Below are 16,936 nucleotides of genomic sequence, written 5' to 3' on the forward strand. Positions count from 1 at the left end.
AGGAAAACACGTTTTTGGTTATTTAACGATAAATAAACAGTCCCAAAAATCTGATTTCCACATGACGTCGCTAAAATTCAAACTACAAAACTATTGATCCTCCTGAGATTTTACTTTCATAATGTATAAGAGCAACTGAAAACTAATATTCATATAAATTTTCCCTCCAAGTGGGTTCTTGGTTTTGTAATAGACTACGCTTGAAATTCTAAGCTTTTGCGTGACGCGGCATTTACATGACGGGCAAGAAAGCTGTCATGTTGGTTAAAAGAATGACTTATTTCGGGGAATTGGGCTATCTGAACAGTTCATGTATTAGAAAAAGTATTATTTTAAAAATGCTTTTGAGTTCCTGGAGAGATAAATTCACGCTTTTGCAGCAAAACTCAGAGACAGATATTTCTGTTGGTTTCCGGCCGTCATCCGGATAGGCGCCAGCATGGCGTCTCCATCAAAATCTCTATAAACTTGGGTAAAAAATTTCTCCGCATATCCTGCGTAAGAAACATTGCTGTGACCTGAATCTTGGCGAAAGTCTTTGGATATTTACCTTCTTTCTCTTCAAGATTCTGGACTTCATCATTTGAACTATTTTGATTTTGATTTTGATTTATTTTGAACGGCGTGACGCTGAAACCAGCAATGAAGTAATTCGATGCTCGATGCCCGAAGATGTGGCGGCGAATTTCGCGTATAATCTGTCATTGTGTGCTTCATGATTCCCCGTTTTAAAGATTCCCGCTTTTAAAGATTCTCCATTTTAAAGATTCCCGCTTTTAAAGATTCCCGCTCTTAAAGATTCCCCGTTTTAAAGATTCCCGCTTTTAAAGATTCCCCATTTGAAAGATTCCCCGTTCCCCGTTCCACGTTCCCCGTTCCCCATTCCCATTCCCAGATTTCCCGTCCTCGTTTTAAAGAAAGCCGTCTGAAATTAGTCGAAATTACTATGATGACGGCACGATGGAGACGCTGGTGTGTGTGTGTTTTTTTTTTAGCGGTTTTTCGTATCTGGCGAATAGCGCAAACTTGTTCTAATTAACTCCTAGAACAAATAGTTGTCATTTGTCAGGATACGGAGTTTACCATTAGGGTACATCTGCCCCAGATGATTGACTGACGCATCCTCAACAAATATTTTACTTTGAATGTGTCGTGCTAGTGTAGTCAGAATTGAAAATGTCAATCGGCTAGTATTAAAAATTTGACACAAATTTGTACGTATGACGCAGCCATGTGTGATGACAGAGGTTGGCAGAAACAGAACTTAAAATAATGCATTAATTAATTAACCATTCTGAAATACAGTTGTGAATTTGAAAGAAAATGAGCGAATGTCTTCAACGACTGAAACTGCAACGAAGTGTTCTCTGTTGGCTTGCTTACTGAGTCCCGAGAAGTCTACCATTGGTAATTTTTTTGTAAGTGCTTTGTCCGAGCATATTTTAAGTGAGCCTTTAAGCAGCCGTCGTTTTCCAATTTCAAAAATTGAAGCGTTATACACCAAGTTACAAATGAAAAGAGTTCTAAAGAAATACTGATTCATTCTTTGCGAGGAAGAAAATTTTAAGTAGCTTTATCCGATATCAGTAGAAAAATGGCGAAAGAGCGTTTTGTTTTTGATGTTGTTTTTAGCAGTTGGAAGGAAAAAAAAAACGGGCGGCATATTTCGTTAAATGGTATATCGACTGGTAAGCTTAGTTTAAGACTGATATTAGTGATATCAATTAAGATTAAATCTGAATGCCTAGCAGAAATGCTGATCAGCCTGAATTTCATAAAATGCACTTGAAACTGCCTGAGTAATGACGGCGCTTTGTAGACAGGAGGAAAAGTCTGGTTCCTTTAATAATGATGGTTCACTTTTAATTAATCAAAATATCCATGTAGAGTTCCCGTCGAAAGTTAGGTTTCCTTTGTTTCAATTTAAAGAACACCAAAGCATGGGGCATGTTATTTTATGGAAATGTTAATAAAATGAGCTTACACGCCAACAAAAATTAGGGAAATGGTCAAACATGGCTTTAAGAGTAAAATCGATCGCATTAGGGTCAAGCAGGTGTGTAATTAATGTCAGTTACAATAGAGCTAATTCATATAGGAAAACCTTTAATGTTTTTGAATTGTTGATTTATTGAGAAAAATTTTAATCAGAAGCATTTGGTTTTAAGTAAAATCCTCGACTTCAGACACCCTGGTTCCATAAAGAAAATTATGTCGCTCTGATATCTATATGTATTCACTTTGTTTTCACTAAAAAAAGCGATTGTCTATCTCACAGTTTTCCTTTTGCACAAAAACACCCGTGAAAATTCCTTCTTTATATCTCGCTTGAATAGTGCGTAGACAAAAGGGTTTGCACCAGAATTTATAATCAGAAGAAATGATAAAACGTATCTGACGACTTGCTCAGGTTGTGATGCTTTACAAGACGGAAAACAGGCGCACAACGAAGACAATGACTGGGAAATGTAACAGGCTAAAAATATTCCAACCATAACTGTGATCAAGCGAGCTGACGACACTTCTGATTTTCCTCGCAGTCGCTGGCTCGCACGGTTGAACTTGAGCTGCTTTAATAAAATTGACGTGCGTCTGGCATGGTTGTTTGCTATTTTAATGATTTTTCTCGTAGCTATCGCCAAGAAGATGCAAGGTGTGAACTGAAAAATCACCATGCTTGTGAGCTGTGCGATATCTTCATTTGACAGAGCGAGTGTGGGAATAGTGTCTAGAATTAACGGCGCCAGCCAGGCCGACATAAGAAGGAGACCGATCGTCGTCTTTGTCATTATGCGCGTGTATTTGAGGGGTAGGACTATTGCACAATAGCGGTCCACAGTGAATGCCATTATGCTTGTAACAGAAACATCCCCGAAGTATGAGACTAAATAGAGGATCACCTCTGCATGGCTGCAGCCTGCTATTCGGCAGCGAAAATGAGGCGGAATAAAAACAGCGGCTAAGCTGAGATCGGCCACGGCCAATGAAAAGAGAAACCAGTTTGCTTTGGTACGAAGTCGACGGCGAGTGATGATGAGGTATATTACAAGAGTGTTTCCAAGTATTGCTATGGTAGTAAAAAACAATGATGTGATCCAGAACCACATCGCTGTAGAGTCTTGATTCGATTAGAGTCCTTATCGATGTTGACTTAGTGGCCACAGGAAGTTTCTTCTTGGGAGTAAAATGAAACTGATGACTGATAAAGTTTATGTAGATAAATATTATCATTAATTCATATACATTAATGTATTCACCGGCTATTGGCGATCATTTCGTGATATTTGATATTCATATAATACAAAATACGCAACCTTTTTCCTGATGCAGCGGCCATGTTGAATATATAATATTAAAGCATATTATGGGATTTCCATTCGTTAAAGATTTGAAGGCTTGCGTGGCTGAGCAAAGCACGGAAGCTGCTGCAGTGAAGTGTCTGATCGCTATGTTTATACCGTTTTCCTCACTGTTTTATAGTCATGGCTAAAACACAAAATTCATTCGAGCCTATTTGTTTCATCAAGCGACGCGGAAAACTGGGCCAATGCGCACGTGAAGGTAATCTGATAAAAACTGTTAGCTGCCCAAAAAGAATCAGTATGGTTCAATAAAATATTGTTGAAGGAAAAATGATAACTGCTTATTTGCCAAATATTCCCCGCAGTGGAGGTGGCTAGCGGTGGATGTTATTTACCGAGGCTGGAAGCTGCAAGGTAAATATCCACCATTATAATCCATCAAATATTTTCGCTCGCGAAAACGTGACCGAATATTCTCCACCTAAAACCGGGGAATATCCGAGAATATTCCCCAATTTTCAAAACTGCGCGTGTTGCGGAAAATATTTGAAGGATAATAAACAAAACAGCCTCTATTTGGCGTGAAAATATGCTCGAATATTTGTCCTTGGACATTATCTGTTCCTCAAAGCTCACAGTAAGCTCGGAACAAATAATGCCAGCGGACAAATACCCGAGCATATTTTCGCGCCAAATGAAGGCTATTGTTTATCTAGCTACCGACCACCGTATATATCAGACCAGTAGGATAAAATATGCACAAAAATGGACTCAGAGGACCGCAAAAAGTCCTCCGCAAGCAAATTCGCACGAAGAATTTGCAACAGGGCAAGAAAAGTCATCTCAGACTTTTCAACTCACTCACAGTTTAGCATTAATAACTCATGCTGGAATTTGCTGCTCGAAAGATTCAACTGACGCGAATTGCTGAATTGCGGTAAGCGAAAGATTTGTTGTAAAAACTGCCGTCGCCTTTAATTCTCTAAAACTTTTGAAGGCACAGAAATTTCTCCAGAAGAATTTCTTCAACAGGACTAGAGTTGTAGAGTGTTCTAGATTTAAAACCATGCTGTAAGACACTTTATAACTTTTTTCGCTTTTACTTCACTAACCTCTAAACAATAACCCTTAAGCTGCTTTGCTGTAAATTGCAATAATTATGTAAACAAATTGTTTTATGTTGGTTTTCGTCGATAACTTCACAGCTAAAAATAGTAAAGTTGCACTTGTAAATACTGTCACGCCGAATTTTGCAGTTTTAATTTGTTGCAATAAGCTTAAATAGGGACAGCTGCTTCATAGACTGTTAAATTTTCTTCTTCTGCTACGTTAGGAAACAAGGAAACCGTCTTCCTTGCGACTCTCGTGAACTGGAAGGTGAAAAGCGAATATTATTCGGAGTTTGAGTAGGCAATCAGAATGCACGAATAGCGCCATCCACTGGTTTGGTATAAACTAATGGGTACTATCTACATGTAGAAATTAAACTTAATACTTAAAATTGCTAAAAATATAGCTTGTCGGCGATAAAACGATAATCGAAAGATCGGAACTCAAGCCTTGTATGCAAATTTGTCTAGTCAAAACAAAACCGCTTACAAGAGTTTTCCAACAGAAAATATGAATTAAAGAATACAAAAAGGGGAAAATAATATTCAGAGGCAATCGTTTATTCAAGTACACAATTTATCAGACTGGGAGATTTTAATACTATTTTGTTCAGAAAGCAAACCACCTAGCTAGAAATGCACAGAGAGCCTAAACACCACGCTCCCACGGCATTTACCTCGTTACACATCTTCATTAGCTTACAACGCCGCATTTGAACTTAGCAACAAAAAGCTTTTAATTTTCTTTTGCACATGAAATTACTCGGAAGTAATATTCTTTTTGATCTGTCATCTCTGCTGAATTTGAATTGTATAGAAGTTGCGTAGCTGTAAGATTATATTTCAGGGTGTATCAAGACTGAGTAGTAATATACGTATGGAAATTTACAGATATCTGAAACCTGGAAAGCGTATAACTGTAGGAAATTGACTGTTATTACGAGTTTATCAGTATAGCACTGAGCCGTCATGCAAGTCAGGTGCTGTTTTTTGGAGTTAAAATATATTTCCTACTTTTGGTTGGATTTTCTTAATTTTACCAAAATTAAGAATGGTTGCTCGGACAAATAGATTCATTTAGCACTGAACTGCATGGCTCCACTTTTCTATTTTTAATAAAGACGATGATTTAAATTGTGTTAACTTGGTGTTCACAAAATAACTTTATCAACATTCGCTTGACAGCAAAAATATACTTAATCCATACTTTTAAGGTGGCTCCATAGGGTAATCATTTATTTAGGGTAATCATCATGGCGTTGCGCGCGCAAGTGTTATGTTTTGAATGCCGTTTTTGCATTCGTTTTTACACCCAGTTCTCTCAAACTAATTACGCGTAATAAGCAATGATTAAATAGTGTTTTACTATTATCTCTGTTAAAATTATTGGTTTTAGTCTTGAATTATAAATGCCCAAACAAATATGTTTTTTACTTTTTTATGGCTTTACTTTCGATTTTCTTGAATTTCCTTCGGTGAAATCTTCCCAAATTTTCACAGCATATCGCTTCCTGCGGGATACGAACTTTAAAGACGAAAAAAGTAGGGTTTGTAAAGACAGGTTTTTCGATTTTTGCAAATTTACGTCTTTTACCGCTGCGAGAAAACTGGTCATATAGATTTTCCTGAAAAACGAGCTCCGACTAAAGTAAATCATTTACTACCAATCTGCCAAGTTTTACGGAATTTCACCGAAGGAAACGCGAGAAAATTCACTGTCAGTTTTGCTTGTTGTACTCATGTTGACGTAATAAAATATCGAAAAACATTGACGTTTTCCTTCGAGCGCGCGCAGATTACTTGAGCTAGCTTTCGTCCTCAGCGCGCGTGCGATAGTAAAACTATAGGGAGCCACCTTAAAACTGAGTAAGCCTGCAATTCAGCAGCGATAGCTCATTAAAGCCTCAAAGACACCTGTTGTTTTGCCTATTACCGTTTACATGTTTAACCGTTGGTGCATCGATTGAATGTTGGACTAAATTTGACTCATGAACAAAATTTTGCAAGAAATTCATAAACCAACAACAAGAACATGGTCAACACCGAAGTAAACATTTAATTCATGAACTTTACAACATTACTCGAGGTATAAATTTAAAGGCCATCCAGTTTTGGATTTTACACAACTTGTTGGCTCTGCATTAGAATCTTCTCTCGTAGCGTATACGGATTTTACGAGCTACCTTTCCCAGTGCTTTCTTAAGTTTGCGGCCACGAAAGATTTTTCGGAACCAGCCTGGTCTTGGTCGGGGATCCTCTTGAACATCACTAGAACAGGCAAAGTAAAACAAAATTACCCCCTACAAAGTTATCATTAGTTAATAATATTTTCAACGGTTTGTGGTCATATCGTAAAAGCTGACAAGATTAACGCTCTAAACTGACTGAACAGCAGAGAGGGAAGAGGAATAATTGGTCTATCAAAATCGGTCTGTCCTTGCATAATGTAAGCTAATCGGATCGTGTAATGCTCCTTTTGCAAAACTGCTCTCTAATCTACAAACAGTTAAATTCAGTTCCATATTACAGTTCAGTTCCCGCAAACAATAGCAACATCCTTTATTTACCCTTCCTCTTACAAAACAATCCATCTAGCAGGACCTTTCTGTTGACAGCTGTTCAAAGACTGGATTATGGTAGACAGCGTAGTTTGCTCTTAAAACACTAATCGACTATATAATGATTTATCCGTTACATGGCGTTTTCTACCCTCGGACAAATGACCCGTGTTCCTATGGAGCGATAAAGGCCAGTCTCGCTTACCTGTGATATTCTCCCATTTCCTCGTCATTTTCCTCGTCGTCATCATCATCAAAGGCATCGGCGGCTTTGACTTCAACATCGAGATCATCATCATCATCATCATCACCATCATCCGTGTCATCGTCATCGTCTTCTTCGCTATTGTAGTCATCAAATTCATCCGGAGAAGTCAACTCCTGTGCATCTCTTTCCAGTCCGTTGTAGTCATCGTTAAATGCGTCGTGGAAATGTCCTCTTGACTTGACAACCTGTAAAGCGCAACCAAGGAACAAGCCAGCAAGAGCTAACACCAGAATACCTTTCATCTTTGGGAACGTTCGTCGGCGTTTGACAGGATCAAAAATGTCCTGCAGCTCTATCTGACGACTTATGGTGAAAAACGTCCTTTACAGCTTGCTTTTATAACGGCAAAGCCGGAAGAAGTGAGCTTTTGAACTTACCTCTTGGTGCTCAAGTAGAAGAACAATATAGAATATAAATTCAAAGGATTCTCAGCAGAGATTCTAATTCTGCTGACTGGTTCCTAAAATAGTATGTTTTTTTTGGTACTGTGGTTATTTTCCTGAAAGGGTTTGATAACGCAATTCGGCCTAACACCCCACCTACTAACTTACGCAAACCGTGAACATACCGATATTTACACGAAATGAATTGCTCTACGCGCAAGGTATTCTGATTACAACTGTAGTAGAACTGGTAATGCTCTTCTTGACTCGCACCAATTGCTGGACCACCAGACACTAGTTTTCTAATTCCATCTGGTGTATTAAAGCAAGCTATGAGCAAAAAAAGAAAAAATAATAACAAACACAACAACAACTGCGGATGTAAATGATGGTTAAACAATATTGTCTGGAGTTTCGCTGGAAGCAATATCGATAACAGCGCATAGCGGCGTCTCTCTTGCGGTGATACCAGTTGAATGATGCTATTAAAATGAAATAATAAAACGTGTTGTGACATCATTCAAGGGTTTTAACCTCGTAAATCACGGACATGCTCCTATCGGATATTAGCACTGCGCAAATTTAGCCATTTGTATCGTATTTTTGCATTCTTTCTTGGTTGCACAACTTCATTTAAACTCTGGGAACAAAAATATCGTGTATTATTGACTGGTTTGGTGTGTAGTATCGCCGTTTCCCTGTATCTTCATGACTCCTTTATCTTAGACGGGTATGATACACAGCAAAGCTACAAACTGGGGTACCTTGTAGGATTCTGTCTATCATCTAATACCCTTAAAGGAAAAACTTTTGATTGTTATTGTAACTGTGTTTTGGCGAGGGAGGTCTCTGGGGCGAATACTTTGCGCTGCTCCCGAACAAACTATATGAATATGTCTGAACTGATCGCCATTCTAAATATACCATATGGGGCAAGTGCCTTTTCATGTTGTCATGTATCAAGGGTTTACTGAGAGTTTTAATACGTGTAAAGCAAGTTAAGTCGAGTGAATGTTTGTTTCTTCTTTGTATGTGAAAAATGGTAGATATTTTGGCGTTCTTGAGATCTAGCTGGTGCGTCCTAAGCATGATAGAACTATGATAATTCCAACATGATTAAAAAGTGATTCTAACACATTTGCAAGTACAGCTCCTTTCATCATGAAACTATACTTGAAAAGGATATTTCAAAGCTGAAAATTTAATGTAACATTTCTGGAAAGAAGAAAATCTTGTGTGTTCAGTTTAATCCACCACTTGTTGTTCCAGCTGAACGTTAACCCATGCTAGCAGAAAATTTCTTCAATGTTTGACTCTTAGGCTTTGACCTCATGATCTCAATCGAAATACATGGGGGCTATACAGGGGCAGGAGACATGAAAGTCACCTTTCTGGGTTTGAATTGGAAGCCAGCCAAAGATATCCCGTACGAACGTTTGATTGAACACTTCGAAGACTTGCTTCTGTTTTTCCTGAAGCTTTTGAAAAGGGTACATAAACTATCATCTTTTCATCGAGCAATACACGCTTAGTATTGGGCTCGAGATACTGGTTCAGATCTATTCACATGGTTCTGTGGGTCAACTGTGCTAGAACGTCAAGTTATGTCCTTAGTCACTATGGTAAGCGGAATAATTTTAGTAACACCCACAAGCACTTGAATTCGACTAAAGCTGAAAAGCCATTATCAAAACCAAGGAGAAAGAAACAATTCCTTTCCGCTTTTTTCACCGAAAAGAAGAATTTGGAAAGCATGCGTTGCATCTTTTTATATATTTAACGTTAGTCAGCAATTTGTAAAGATTTTTCGTAAAGATTTTCAGTGAAGAACGGCGCACTCCTGAGAAAAAACATAATTGTATATTTCCGGTGATATAGCATTGGGTTCGGAGGGCCTTAAAATTAAAAGGCCGCGAAATTAAAGTGTCAATCGTTATTAAGAGCTAAATCAAAACGCGGTGATCATTCACCGTGAATTGAAACATAATATATCTTAATTACTAGAATAAGAGGACGTTATGAGTTAATAGAACTCAATTTTCAGTTTGTAGACTTGTTTTCGAGGAAAGTAGTAAATATATTTTTTCCAAATTGTTTATTCCGGCCTAATCTCAACATTTTGTTCCCAAAATGTGTATGGTACATTCCTGGAAGCGGAAAAAGACTTTTCTACACAACGTGAAATTTCCGTTTATTCTGCGGCAAAAAGCAATATTAATTCCACGAATGCGCGGGAATATGTTTAAAGTGCTTCAAGTACTTGGGAATATAACACATTTAAATGAACATGATGGTGCAATAAGTAGCACTCAAAGTCCTGTGTAATTTACCGACGGCAAAAATGGACATCCGTTTTAAACTCTGAAACGAAAGCGTAAGATAGTGCGAAGCTAAGTAACAAACGAAATGTAAACAAACAGATGATCTAAAAATCATTTCACAGGCAAAAGAAAAAGCTGCCGCGTCATTACGTGATTATCCTGAACCTCATGGATTGGTACTAAATATCATACAATATTCTACGTGTGGGTGCATGTGGGTTCATGTTCCTTAAAATCCATTATACCTTAAACTCTTACCGTTCACCACTGAATACAAAATAACCAGTTCTCGATCTCAAAAGTAGGTCAGAAAATATTTTTTCAGTTGTCACAAGGCACGTTAACACATTGATAAAAAATAATTAATTTCATTTTCATTGAAGAACGCAAACCACAAAACTATCCGAAAGAAGAAGTAATATTAACATGCCGCGAATTGTAATATCATAAAATATTAAAACGCCTCATTGAAGGCTTGATTAATAATCAGAGGTTTATCATATAATGAACAAATTGTCAACAGATCGCACAGACCAACTGTGGGTAATGCAGCTTTTTCCAAGATGTCGGATAAGTCTATATACCGTTAGCTAATGTTTATCCCAGGCAGATATATGTGATATGAAGATGACAAATAAAGAAGACTTCCTGGCCGTTATGTCATGGGGCATCGTGGCAATTTGTTAAATAACCATGCGTAATATCATTACTTAATTTCCGAACCTAATATAAAGTAAGACAAAAAAAACCTTTCGGCGCTGAAAGGAAGCTAAGAGGAATTTATATTAGGAATCAAGACGGTCAAAAAACCAATACAAACCAAAACTAAAGCATCGATTCTTCAGGGTTCGGAATGGCACATAGTCAAACTCAAAGGCGGTAAATGCTTTGATCATTTATCTTTGACGGGTAGACCACTTCCAAGTTGCCGTCTGCCTCTTTTTCGGAACAAGTCCTCGTGCAAAACGTATCATATAGAAAATGAGTTTGTTAAAGTTAAGTCGGAAATGGCCAAGCATTGAATTACTATCTTGGGCAAAGCGGGGTACCGGCCTAATTTGCTCTATTTAGGAAAAAAAATGTTTGACTTACAGAACTGAAGAAATGAATAGTCAAAAGAGACTCAAGTTATTTTGTCTGCCGCTTTGAATTGTAAATACAGTATGACGCTCCGATTGCGTCTCGAGGTTTCATTATAATCGTCATTAACTATTAACTTTCATTGGGGGAGAGATTCTCAGGTTTCTTAAATTAAGACTTAATCGGAGCGTCACATTTACAAAGCGGCAACCAAGATAATATTCGAAAGGTAAACCGCCTTCGCTTCTATTCAAAACCCTTATAAACGGCTCAAAAAGACACAGGAACACAGGTAAATCAACAGCACACTTACCCATGATTATATTATTGTTGATACAGTGTTCGGGTCCTCTGTGAAATGGTGATGAATCTACTAATTTAGGTCAATAAAGTCAATAAAATGAACGCTGGGAAAGAATCTCCCGTGAATAGTAAAGTGTAGATGATGAAGTAACAACAGAAATCAGCGAAATAATGTGGCGTTGATTGTAAAACGGGTCTTGTCATTTAGATACCCGATTTAGATGTGTCTGTCATATACATGTATGACTTTTTATATAATAACCCAAGTTATTCTCGCATTTTGATAGGTTCTCGCTTATGATCTATTAGACGACAGACGCACGATTAACGTCATCATTTCAAGAATTTTCCCTCTGTGTTTAAAATGGCGGTTAGTTTTGAATAATTTAGATACTATTTTGCCTGACTGGGGAAAGATAAGGTACAAAAACGTCTTGTCGAGGCATTGAACAGTACGAGAGTCTGGAAGAAGAAAGAAAACGCCGTTTCTTTTCTAGAAAATGACTCCTCGGCAGAAAAAATACCCGGGCAGTCTCAGTCGGCAGTCGAGCAAGACTAAACCAAACACAAAATTGGTCTTGAAATTACTTTAGGCAAGAAACCATTGCTTTGTCTCGAATTTAATGTTCCATTTCGTTTCAGGGCACAGTAGCGAGAAAAATAGGGCTAGCTACAGCTCGCGGCCAACTGTATCCCAGCTCTAAGGTGTCTCCGACGCTACATCAAACTGACTTGAGAATCACCAACCACAGAGGACACGAATTTCCACCGTCACTAACGCTCCTTTCATCCAAAATTCGAATCGAATGGCCTTCAGTGTTGACCGCAAGCGCAAGTTTTCCGAGCGTGATTTTTCAACTCCTGCGATATTCAAGACAACATCCAAGCTTTTCGGCTCAAAGAGCTGCTCTGATGACAAAAACTAACTTCATTTTTTAGCATTTTCTTCAAGATTTGTGGATTTCGCAGTTCAATTTTACTTTCACTGTAAGTTTTTGATCCACGAGAAGCGACTTTCGACTCAAGTTTGACAGTGGCGTGATTTTTCTGGACCAATCACAATTCTTTGCTTCGCATAGCAACCAATGAGATTGCTTCATTTTGTATAGACAATAGATTACGTCAAATGGCTTTTTTTTCGTGTTCGCCAAAGCCAGCTTTCGAGTTATGTTGAAAGATTTTACAATAAAAAAGCTTTTTCTGTTGTTTCTTTATTATATAAAGCAAATAGATTCCATGTTGCCGTGCGTCTGGTCAGTAATAGATCACAGAAGACGACAAAATGTGGTAAGAACAAGTAAGTGGTACACGAGGCGATAGCCGAGTGTGTCACTGATGTTCTTACCACATTTTGACGTCATCTGTGATCTATTATTGAACAGACGCACGGCAACATGGAATCTGTTATAGCGGTTTTCTCTTGATTGTCGAAAGTAATTGCTTTTACATGACTACGCTATGCGATTGGGTTAAAAAACTCGCGCCACTTTTTCGTCCAGTAAGAAGATAAACCAAAACTAATTGTGATGGACCTTTCCAGTGATACGGCGGCAATTTGGAATTCTATTGCTTCACCTATTATGGGATGCTTATGGGCAAAGACATACTAATTTGCCCCCTGAGCATCCCATAATAGCTATTTGAAACAACAAAATTCAAAATGGTCGCCGTATCGCCGAAGAGATCCATTCGTTCTCGGGTTTTACATATCATAGCCGCATTAAGTTGAGCACAGTAGTCGGGGAAAAGAACTGAGCACGAGGTCACTAGTGACAAAAACTGGCTGATAGTTGGGGGGTCTTGGGTAGGCCACGAGAAAACTGAGCACCAGCCACTTGACTATACACAGTACATACAGCACATGTCAACAGGTTTTGCTAATTCAACCCTCTTCTGCTACATCAGAGTTAGATTTTTAATTACAAGAAAATCATTTTGCAATACCCAAGTTAGAAGCAATGGAGAATTACTTTGAGCCGTTCTTCGTGCTTCCGATATATATATAATAGGCGTTAAGGGTAAATATTATAATATTTTTGGCAACATAATATTAGTGACGCCTTTTGAGTATAATAGTGAGATTTTTAAGCATCGAGCATTAGCATAATAGTGAAAAATTTAAACACAATGTGTAAAACCCTAATTCGCTCGTTGACGTTTTCCTGCGCTTCGCGTCAGCTATACTTCGATTTTGAATTGGTTCATCGGATTGCCTTTCTCCTTTGTGATTGGTCAGAGTGATTACTTTGGTTTTGGTTTTAAGTAAAAAAAGCCACATGCTTTCGGTAAACAATTTATCGCATTTATAAAATAAATGGGCATGAAAGCTAAAGGCTGTTGCCTTTGTTCAAACTTGTTTGAAGGTTTTCACATAAAGACTGCAACTAACAGCAGCAAAAGTTGCTGCTAAACCTCCAACAAGAATACAGATGGAGGCTAAAATAAGAATAATGTAAACGTAGAACGTGAACCAGTAAAGAAAACCACAAAGAGCTTCCATCAAATGGTGATGAACATTCTGTCGACTCTTTGTAAAAAGTTTGAAATTAACTGCAACAAAGTTAAATAAACACAATAAGAAAGATTCCCGCAGAGGTACTGCTGTGCGTTGGTCCGGATCTCGCGCGGTTTTCAACAGACTTTCGGCGTTTTCCAGTTTTGTGTTTACGTAAATGATGTCTTCAGCCATTTTCTGTCTCTTGTTCTCTAGTAGCTCTCGGTAATTACGCATCACATTTACTTCAGCTGTTTGAAGCTTGGAATAATCCCAGAATCCGACTAATTGGATGTCTTTCAAGGCTTTCTTGGTGTTTGGATCCCCTCTAAACCAAGATTCATGCAGAACTTTCGTTATTACATCAACTGCCCGAAGTTTCTCCTCGTGACCAATGCTCTGACCGGGTGCATTTCCCCAGACATTCTTCCAAACATCAATAATGTCACTGAGAGACCTTTCTGAGACGTTAAAATAGGAACATCGCCGAATAAGCTGTAAATACCGTAAGCCGCCCACGGATTTCTCACCGGAGTAAAGCCGAGCGATTTCCATTGGTCCCAATACAGAATCGTCCCATTTAGAATTGTCAGAAACCCACCAAGTGATCTTTGATGGACATCGGTGATAACTCGCGATGGCTTGAGCCCACTTACAGCTGTGCGTGTTATGTTTTCGGGGAGCATACGTACAGTGGCACTTTGTTCCAGACCCTACCATGACTGTTAAGGCGTCGTAGAACGCATTGAACTCCGTTGCTAAATGAGAGTGTATGACATCTGAGAGAAACAACAGGAATTGCCCCACTTCAATCCAGTTACGGTACTCATGGTTTCCAAGCCTGGACTCCGAATGCATCTTGAGTTGGTTTTATGTAAGTGTTACTGGGAAAAAAGAATAAAGTGTGGTTCAATCTCAGATATATAGAGTGTCATCCAATCTCTAAAAATACTGAAAAACACATTTCTGGCGAAACACACAAATTTTGGTCGTCTCATCCAGGTTGAAATGTGTTTATTTGTTAGACTGTGCGCATTGTAAGCTGTACTGAGAAAATGATTCTCTGCCTGCAGTCTTTCTTACGTACTAAGCCCAGGAATCGTTGAGCTTTCCAACGCCTATGGGTCGTTATATTTAGTAAAAACACATTCATCTTACTCCACAGAACATAAGAAAATGCATTTGGCTCCATCCTTTTGTGGTTTTAGTTTCATCAGATATGAGACCTTCTGAGGACTTGAAGTTGTACAAAGTTTAGCTTGACCGGGTGTCTTTGTTTTATAATCGAGTATGTGACAGTTTTTGCGTTGCGTAACATAAAAATGGCGAGCCGAGAAGGCTATCGCGTGCATATGGCAAAAGATGATGTATCTTCGAATTCTAATAACTGCAACAGTCCTTTTATTAAACGAAATATTAATTTCAATGTGTCGGAACTCTAGAGTAGTAAAGTTTCGTGTTAGGAGCCTATCTCAATGACAGATGTTTCTGTTTCTTTATGTTCGCCATGTTGGTTCCACTCCGCAGGACGTCAACATGGCGTCTCTATAAATGTACTAGGTGAAATATGTCTCTGAAAAACGTAGGTATGAGAAACCTTCTAGACCAAACTCTTGGCGAAGTTGTTTATATATCATCCAGCTATCACATATCAGTTTCTTGATTTTTATTTTTGAAAGAATGACAATAAAACCAGCAATTAACTTCGATTGAGTTCGCTTACGCTCGATTAATCCAACGTTGGATAGTAACTTTATTTCGGGCAGTTTACAGTTAGTTGCCGAAACATCGCGACCACCTAATGATAGTGTACATTTATCTATCTAACCACGATGGACAATAACCACATCTTTTATTTCATTGGTTGTAGCAGTTGTAGTTTGGTTTTGGTTTAAAGACCGTGCTAACAATAATTCTATTATATTCACCTGCTTTGTTTTGAATATTAAATTACCCCTTCACGTTATATCATTTCCACACATAAGCCACATTGCACTATGAGTTAAATATATTAAGACACTTTGACAAATACTTCCTATCTACACTCCGCCACGGTTTGGCAAGTCAGAAAAATATCGATCTTGAGAACCAATATGCAAATAAAAACCTTTAAACACTGTTTTGATGAATCATCATTTAACTAGGCTCGGGCCAGCAGCCCTCCAATACTACTTTTGGTAGTACACGACTTCATTTCTCATCGTCATCTCTGTCACTTTCAAGTTGGCATTTTTTCCGTCGTCAGTTCGGTATAATTTCAACAATTCAGATTAGACCTTGAAGCAGTATAGAAGGTCAGTAGATGATCGATCTCAAATAAATTATTCGATTCCGTGAGCTACATGTAGGGAGATCAATTCCGATCGAATCACCCCAGGGTCCGCGAATCGCTTATTACTTTATATATTCATTCAGTCGAAGACACGAACTAATCCTTAAACAATATCTGCGACTTTACCTGAGATCATGGGCTTAAAAATTTGTTCATTAACCGTACGAGCGGTAGCGAGTGCAACTACATTCTTTAGTGTTTATTTTCAAAGGGCCATTATAAAGGGCTCAGTAAAGTTACATCGCGTGTATCAAAGTTTGCATGTTTCCGGGACGTTTGTTTGGTAACAACTCGGCTGAGAGCGGAAGAAAGCAAGATGAACTTTGTACATTACAACTCAAGGTTTAAAACATACCTGTATCTGACGCGTGCTGTTGTCGATGGCGATGTCAGTTTTGTGGCGACTCAATTAACCTCGTGGAATATTCAACATTCGCAAATATTACAAATGCTGTGAATGTCACGCTACGACACTTCGAAACTAACGCACGTTGATAATAGCTTGAACTTCAACCCTCTTGGTCCTCGGTTCGCACCTAATTCCCAGAACAACGTGTTAACTTACGCACCGCTAAATGCGTCTCTCTCGAGAATAAAGGAAACTGATAACAGATTAAAACTGGCGAACAACTTCAAAACTGGTTTTCACTGGTGCATAATGGATCATAAGCAAAAAAGCAACATTTACAGAATCGGGAGCTGTAACAGGGCGCCTTTTGTTAGGAAAGTTCCGAACATCTTACGTGTAGAAAAACAAATTTATTCCCTAAGCGTTAGTAAGTATCA

General features: G+C 38.4%; 3 protein-coding genes across 3 annotated transcripts; all 3 read right to left on the bottom strand.

Annotated features, from left to right (window-relative positions):
- Positions 1-2,105: 2,105 nt before the first annotated feature.
- Positions 2,106-3,165, bottom strand: LOC149118497 (octopamine receptor beta-2R-like). Its single transcript, XM_089282635.1, has one exon. It carries the CDS (start codon positions 3,105-3,107, stop codon positions 2,268-2,270), a length of 840 nt encoding a protein of 279 aa, XP_089138761.1. The 5' UTR covers positions 3,108-3,165; the 3' UTR covers positions 2,106-2,267.
- A 3,277-nt stretch (positions 3,166-6,442) lies between these two features.
- LOC149118498 (uncharacterized) lies at positions 6,443-7,553 on the bottom strand. The gene is made up of 2 exons (XM_089296922.1): positions 7,175-7,553; positions 6,443-6,679 (listed from the first exon to the last, which is right to left on the bottom strand). Exons 1-2 carry the CDS (start codon positions 7,477-7,479, stop codon positions 6,553-6,555), a joined length of 432 nt encoding a protein of 143 aa, XP_089153048.1. The 5' UTR covers positions 7,480-7,553; the 3' UTR covers positions 6,443-6,552.
- A 5,643-nt stretch (positions 7,554-13,196) lies between these two features.
- LOC110066397 (uncharacterized) lies at positions 13,197-16,607 on the bottom strand. The gene is made up of 2 exons (XM_020773623.2): positions 16,506-16,607; positions 13,197-14,702 (listed from the first exon to the last, which is right to left on the bottom strand). The coding sequence occupies exon 2, from the start codon at positions 14,674-14,676 to the stop codon at positions 13,672-13,674; it is 1,005 nt and encodes a 334-aa protein (XP_020629282.2). The 5' UTR covers positions 14,677-14,702; positions 16,506-16,607; the 3' UTR covers positions 13,197-13,671.
- Between the last annotated feature and the right edge of the window lie 329 nt (positions 16,608-16,936).

This window comes from Orbicella faveolata, unplaced genomic scaffold, assembly GCF_042242905.1.
Source record: "Orbicella faveolata isolate gen_17 unplaced genomic scaffold, um_ofav_v1 contig_1, whole genome shotgun sequence".
In the NCBI taxonomy this organism is placed as follows: Eukaryota; Metazoa; Cnidaria; class Anthozoa; order Scleractinia; family Merulinidae; genus Orbicella; species Orbicella faveolata.